Source organism: Wickerhamomyces anomalus (assembly GCF_001661255.1).
Source record: "Wickerhamomyces anomalus NRRL Y-366-8 unplaced genomic scaffold WICANscaffold_2, whole genome shotgun sequence".
Classification (NCBI taxonomy): domain Eukaryota; kingdom Fungi; phylum Ascomycota; class Saccharomycetes; order Phaffomycetales; family Wickerhamomycetaceae; genus Hansenula; species Hansenula anomala.
Genome location: NW_017567111.1, coordinates 515,909 through 523,060, shown reverse-complemented (window position 1 = coordinate 523,060; position 7,152 = coordinate 515,909). Strand labels below are relative to the sequence as shown.

Genomic DNA, 7,152 nt, shown 5'->3' with positions numbered 1-7,152 from the left:
ACAAAGAAGATAACATTGTTACATTCCATCATATTTCAGGTATCTCAAACTGCTCAGATTTTCTCACCAAGAAATACTCAGGTCCTGAAATTCAAAAGACATTAACCTCCACACCATTCAAGAATCATTTCTTTTTAAATCTATAGGTACTTCACTCATTCTTTCATATTCAATCACAACCAATTGAACACCGGTTAACAAAAGACAACACAATATAGTTCCAAATCAAGTTTCATCATATTTAATATTATTACATTCAATAAATACTCAGAAATGAGGGGGGGAATGTCAGGTATTACATAACCAGAATAACCAATTATGCACAATTCATCAATACTCAACATTTCACATCAACTATAAGAAGAATCAAGAATCCACTAATTGTAACATTATATGTATATTAATAGAACATCGGAATTACCTTATATACACACAGTAGAGGATATTCTGTCAGAAAACGTCAACAACCAGAACATCAACATTTCAGTCAAACAGAACCTCTTGAGGATTCGATGGATGCTAGCTATAAGCAGATGGTCTTCTATTTCAGTCGAGATCTCAAAGATCTCTCGAGCTGCCTTTTTGGGGCTTAATACTTCCAAGGCTCTCTAACACGCTGTTCGAACGTTACTCATTGAATTGCCGCTTCTGGAACAAACAATAAAGACTTTCAAAACCCAAACGCCTGAACATTCTCAATCTCGCTAAAAACTTTGTCACATCTTCAGACATTGCGTTCAATGTTGGTATTATTCTAGAAAGATGCTACCTACTTTGACAGTTGCCTCATTACCAATTGTTTGGAAACTTGAGTCAAGATTCAATTGTGCTTGTCTGTTTAGGGAAATTTCATCAAGTCAAAACTTGGATGTTTACAAAACACAACGTAACGTACTTACATGGTGGTTGATGCTGCTGCTTCTGCTCTTGAGATGAGCTGGCTATGATGGATATTTATAAGATGAATGATCCCTTGAAGATTTCCATATCTTCCTCATATTTGATTCATCTATTTACCAAATTACCAACTACTTTTCATTCATTAGACCAAGATGAAACTCCACTCGTTTAGTTTGATTCGATTTTTAGGATTAGCAGCATTTGCTTCCTCCTTGAGCACCATTTATTCTTCAGCAACTACCACTGTTAGTGCTGGTACTTGTCTTTCATGTTCAACAATTTATCCAAGCACAACTAAATCATCAACCACAAGTTCAACTTCAACTTCAACTTCATTGAGCACTATTCATTCAAAATCAACAGTCACTTACTCTAGTGGTACATGTGCTTCTTGCTCAACCTCATATTACCCAACACCATCATCATCAAAGACTTCTCCAACTACTACTTCTAGTTCTACAACTACTTCATCTGTCACACCAACTTCATCTACCACTAAACCATCCACTAGTTCAACCTCAACTAGTTTGAGCACCATTCACTCTAGCACCACAAAGACATACTCTTCTGCTACTTGTTTATCATGTTCTACATCATACTACCCAACAACTGAAACAACACATTCATCAACAACGGTGACTGTGTCTAAAGGTACTTGTTTGTCATGTTCAACATCTTATTATCCAACTACTGAGACAACACATTCATCAACTACTGTGACTGTTTCAAAAGGAACTTGTTTGTCTTGCTCTACTTCATACTTTCCAACAACAGAAACAACACATTCTTCGACTACAATCACTATATCGAGTGGTACTTGTTTGTCTTGTTCAACCTCATACTTCCCAACTCCATCTTCAAGCTCTTCAAGTTCAAGTTCAAGTTCAAGTTCAAGTTCAAGCTCAGTGATGACTTCTAGTTCCAGCTCTTCCTCAGTTTCAAGCTCAAGCTCTTCATCTAGCTCAGTGGTGACTTCTAGTTCCAGCTCTTCCGCAGTTTCAAGCTCAAGCTCTTCATCTAGCTCAGTGGTGACTTCTAGTTCCAGCACTACCTCAGTTCCAAGCTCAAGTTCAAGCTCAAGCTCTTCAAGTTATTCATCTTCAGCAAGCTCTTCCAGCTCAAGCTCTTCTAAACCATTTAGTGTTTCCTCAAGCAGTTATATCAGCTCATCATCATCATCAAGCTTTTCAAGCTCTTCAAGCTCAATAACAAGCTCTAGCTCATCTGCTACTCCTAGCTCAAGCTCTTTTGCTGTTTCAAGTTCAAGCACTAGCTCAACTTTTGTTAGTTCAAGTTCTTCCGTTGTTTCAACTTCTAGCTCTGCTTACTCATCAAGTTCAAGCTCTTTAGTGGTGTCAAGTTTAAGCTCAAGTTCCTCCTCTGTCGTCTCAAGCTCTTCTGTTGCCACCAGTTCCAGCTCTGTTGTTTCATCAAGCTCAAGCTTAGTCACAACTTCTTCTTCTGTCTCTTCAAGATCAAGCTTCACTCACTCCAGTTCCTGCTCTTTAATATCATCAAGCTCTTCCAGCTCTTCGGTTATAAGTTTGTCAAGTTCAGCAAGCTCTTCTTCAACTCCAGTCACGATATCATCAACAACAACTACAACCGTTTCCTCGGGAACTTGCTTGTCGTGTTCTACAAGTTTTTATTCACTTTCAACCACCACCCTCAAGCCAGCCTCTTCCACGTTTTCCTCCATTAGCTCAAGTTCTTCAAGTGCTATTTCAAGTTCTTCAAGTGTTGTGTCTTCAAGTTCATCAACATCTCTTTCATCATCAAGTTCTGTCTCATCAAGCTCAGTTGTTAGTTCCTCATCCTCAGTTTCAGAATCGAGCACAACGTCACAATTTAGTTCTTCTGTTTCAAGCAGCTCTTCTGTCCATTCCTCAACCCTCACTACAAGCAGTATCACAAAACCTGTGATCTCTTCATCAAGCTCATCAATCTTATCAAGCTCGTTGGTCTCATCATCAACTGTGGTGAGTTCAAGCTCTCGCATTACAAGTTCATCAAGCTCTGAATCTTCAATGAGTTCAAGTTCAACAACTCCAGAATTGAGTTCAACTACTGTTATCACTATCACTAGTTGCTCATTGCCAGGTTGCTCCATGTCAAGCTCAAGTGTTTCATCCTCATCTTCTGCTGAAAGTAGCTCCACTTTTGTGTTGAGCTCATCATCATCATCGTCATCATCTATTTATACCACCACCTCGTCAACAACTTCAACAATCTCCAGTTTCACTTGCTTTTCATGCTTTACATCTCACTCTTCTGGATATTCTTCAAGTGAGTCGAGCTCCAGCGCATCTTCAAGTTTCTCTTCCACAACTCACACCACCCCATCATCATCTTGCTCAGTTGAAAGTTCATCTAGGGTGACACCTTCAAGCTCAAGTGTTATTTCAAGTTCTTCATCAGTTGTTTCTTCTAAGTTTTCCACCACAAGCTCATCTAGCTTTTCACATACATCATCCACTCCAGAGTCATATACTGTCACTACCGTCACCACATCATTCAACATAACAAGCTTTACAACTGTTCCATGTACCACAAACTCATTGTCATCATACTTCTCAACACCAACTACAACTCAATACACAGTTGAAACGGTCACTATTCCGCATACTGAGACCATCACAACTACTGTCCCTTGTGAATCATCAAGCTCCACAAGTGCAACATCAACAACTGAAGAAACTTCATTCACTGTTACAACAATAACAAAATCTGGAAGTATTGTCATCACAACAACTGTTCCATGTACATCAGAGGCTCCTTCTACGTCATCATCATATACTGTTGTGACAACCACAAATTCACAGGGTACTACCATTTATTCAACTGTTCCTTGTGAATCTACATCAAGTGAAATTTCTTCAACATCTGAATTTGTTATTACCACTACAAATACATATGGATCAACCATCACCACAACAGTTCCTTGTGAAACTGGTACTACATTACAAACACCAGACGTCACTACAACTTCATTCATAGTGGTCACTACTACAAACTCAAGTGGTGCTACAGTCACTACAACGGTACCATGTGAATCCACATCTGATGTTCCAACCATCACCACAACTGATGTTAATGGTCAAACAGTCACTGTGCCATGTGAATCTTGTTCAATACAAATCGAAACAAGTAGAACATCACCAACGATAGCTGCTGAAGAACCATCATCATCACAAGAAACTACCCCAATTTCATCACAACCATCCACTGGAACATTGACAACCTTTTCAAGTAACCCATCAACAACTTCAACCCAAATAATCAACACATTATCCACTGTCGTTCCTTCTATCTCATCATTAGAATCAAACTCAAGCACAGCATATACTGTACAAGAAGCTAATGCTGGTAATGTTTTGAAAGGCCAACATGGCTTACTATTTGGATCTTTGTCTTTTTTCGTTTTTCTTTTACAAATGATATTCTAGACTAGTAAAGTCAAGATATTAATTGAACTTTTAATATATTATATACATTAATTTATCGTGATTTGTTTATTATATGATGTTGTATTTGTAGCTTTTCGTCTGCTAGCTCATAGTGCAAATAATGCCAACCCATATGGTCTATAAACGTTGCTAGTTCATGAACTGTGTCACTGACAACATGCAGCTTCTGAGAAACTTTTGAATACAGATATAGTTTAATTGTCGTACTTATATGTTAATTAATAGAGAGACCACTCGATCTGCAATATTAATTATTATATGAATCACGTCGACGTTTTTAATATTCAAAATGACTAATAATATGATCAATAATATATTATGATCTGCACTAGCTAGTGCTTATAGACGCTGTCTATTTTTTTTTGATTTTCATATTATACACATCAGATACATTCTTACCTGTTAATATTTTTATTCTGATTTATCCCAGCTTTAACTTTAAATCAGACGTCGTCGACGCAATAATATAATTATAGACTGAGTCCCTAGTGATTTTGTACATTATAATTATTATAATTCAGCATTTTATTATAAATACACATCAGATATTGGACATTAAAAAAAAAAAATTAAGGTTAATTTTTCTGATCAGTAATTGGCTAGCTGAGAAGGATATTATAAGGAAGTTTGAATTCCAACATAGCGAGAAGCCTACAAATTAATCCAAGCGGTTCGTGCTTAATTGCATTCCTCATCCAAGTTCATCAAATACATCAACTAGTAATTTATAAAAAAAAAATATATGTTGATCAATATATAATAAATAATTATATTCACGGCCAATTATTATAAGCTGATCATATAAGTACTTTAATTCCATGATCTCGATGTCCTAATGGTTAAATGCAGTTTAGTCGATATTAATCATGATCATGTTGGTTCGAATATTCTAGCTAAGCTGCTGGTGAGTGGGCCAGTACATGGGCACCGCAGCTAGCTGAATTAACTGATCAGCTAGCTGTGATCGTATGAAAGCTTAATAGATCTAGAATAGAAGTAAGGAATGAAATATATCTAGAGTTTACACTTATTAATACAGGACATTTTGGAAGAGTTACGTTGTTTTTCAGTTGAATTAATAGATATGAAGTTTAAAATTGATAATCAACCGGATTAGGAAATTGTACAGATAAGAGCAGCAAAAAAACCATTTTGTCTGAACTAGTACAGCTGAATCTCAACAATATAATTAATACTCTCACATTACGGCGAAGAATATGTTTGAGCTACAGGGGGTCATGGTCTAAAAATTAAAGTATAATGTCATTCAATATATTTGGAACTTGTGTACCGTTCTAGGATTAAAAAACCATATAGCTATTTCAAACTGTCAGCATTGACATAACAAAACCAGCTTCAGTATAACAGATAAAAAAATGTGTAGAAAAATTCACAGAACTAAGCAATGATACAGTGACCAGAAGAATAACGTCCCCAGTTAAATTGATCAGCGTTTTCAGTTTTGTCTTTTGGAGCAGCGAAAGTGGTGGATGGTTGCATTTTTGATAGTGATTGTAGTGTTTTAGTTGTTTGATAATAAGGTGAAGAAGGCTTTTTGAATTAAATGAAGTGAAAGTACCTTTTATATACTTTTTTAAAAGCTTTCAGACTTAGTTTCGAAACAATTATAAAACAAAGTTTGGTTTTGACAGCTGTCTGGTTAATGTTCGGTGTTTTGAAGTTGAAGGTATCGACGCTATTGCCGTATCGGGAAGACACAATAGCTTATAGAAGAAATCTGAATCAACAATAAAACCGTGAAATAAAAAACATCAGTAGTAACGTGCCAGCAAGAGATTTTAAAAATATGCGTAGGGCCTCAAAATACTGTGAAGTCTTCTAGACGCATTTCGAGAATCATTGTTCTTACCTAATTTGTATAATGTTTTCAATTCAAAATCAGCCTCATGGGTATATGGATCTTGAAATTGCGCTTGAAAGATCCTATATCCTATACTGAGTGCATTAAAAAATCTATTGTTAGTTCAAAGAGAAGAAAAAAGAGCACCAATTGAAATTATTAGCCATATATGATCTGTAACAGAACACACACAAAGCTTGCATTCTAAGAATCAGGGCATGTAAGCCATAATTACATTCAAACATCATTTCATAAAACTTTTGAAAACAAATGCCATTAAAATCCCTAATATACACAGAAAACCATTATTACTTGTCGTTGACGATGACGATGATAAAGTTGACAACCCTTTCTCATCGAAAGGTTCAACGGTCTTTAAGTAGTTTATTTCTTTTTTCTCTTTTACGCATTCTTTCAACCTTCTTAGCATGCATTTTGGCAGCCATCTTTTCATATCTTTCTTTCTCTTCTTGTTTGGCTCTTCTGTCCTTTATAGCTTGAATACGTTCTTTCTTTTCATTTTCTTTTTCATCTTTTAGTTCTTTAAGCTTAGCTTTGACTTGCTCATCTTTCAATCTTTGTTCTTGCTTCTTAGCCCAAGTAGATTTAACACCTAAACTTTTAACTCTGAATGCGGCTTTTTCAACCTTCCAGTTCTTTCCTGTCAAATTTTATGTCAGTACTCTCTACTAAATGAGACCTTCCAAATATATAAACTTACCGTTAACTCTGTCACCTTTACCTAAGTTTTGGACTTCTCTATTTTCTTCTTGGGATGACATGGCTTTGTAACGAATATATCAACAAACACACCTCAAAAGATTACTCGAAGTAGCTCGTTAATTGTTCTGCTTATTGTTTCTAAATATTTAAAGTGCAAAATAAATTTTTTGAGCCAAAGCCGATGAGATGTTCGGATGTTCG

At 36.1% G+C, this 7,152-nt stretch overlaps 2 protein-coding genes across 2 annotated transcripts; one reads left to right on the top strand and one right to left on the bottom strand.

Annotated features, from left to right (window-relative positions):
• Positions 1 to 1,052: 1,052 nt before the first annotated feature.
• On the top strand, positions 1,053 to 4,346 carry WICANDRAFT_61329 (uncharacterized protein; the record flags this gene model as incomplete). The annotated part of the gene is made up of 1 exon (XM_019183160.1): positions 1,053 to 4,346. One exon carries the CDS (start codon positions 1,053 to 1,055, stop codon positions 4,344 to 4,346), a length of 3,294 nt encoding a protein of 1,097 aa, XP_019039971.1.
• Positions 4,347 to 6,593: 2,247 nt separating this feature from the next.
• Positions 6,594 to 7,010, bottom strand: CGR1 (Cgr1p; the record flags this gene model as incomplete). Its single annotated transcript, XM_019183159.1, has 2 exons — positions 6,594 to 6,889; positions 6,950 to 7,010. 2 exons carry the CDS (start codon positions 7,008 to 7,010, stop codon positions 6,594 to 6,596), a joined length of 357 nt encoding a protein of 118 aa, XP_019039970.1.
• Between the last annotated feature and the right edge of the window lie 142 nt (positions 7,011 to 7,152).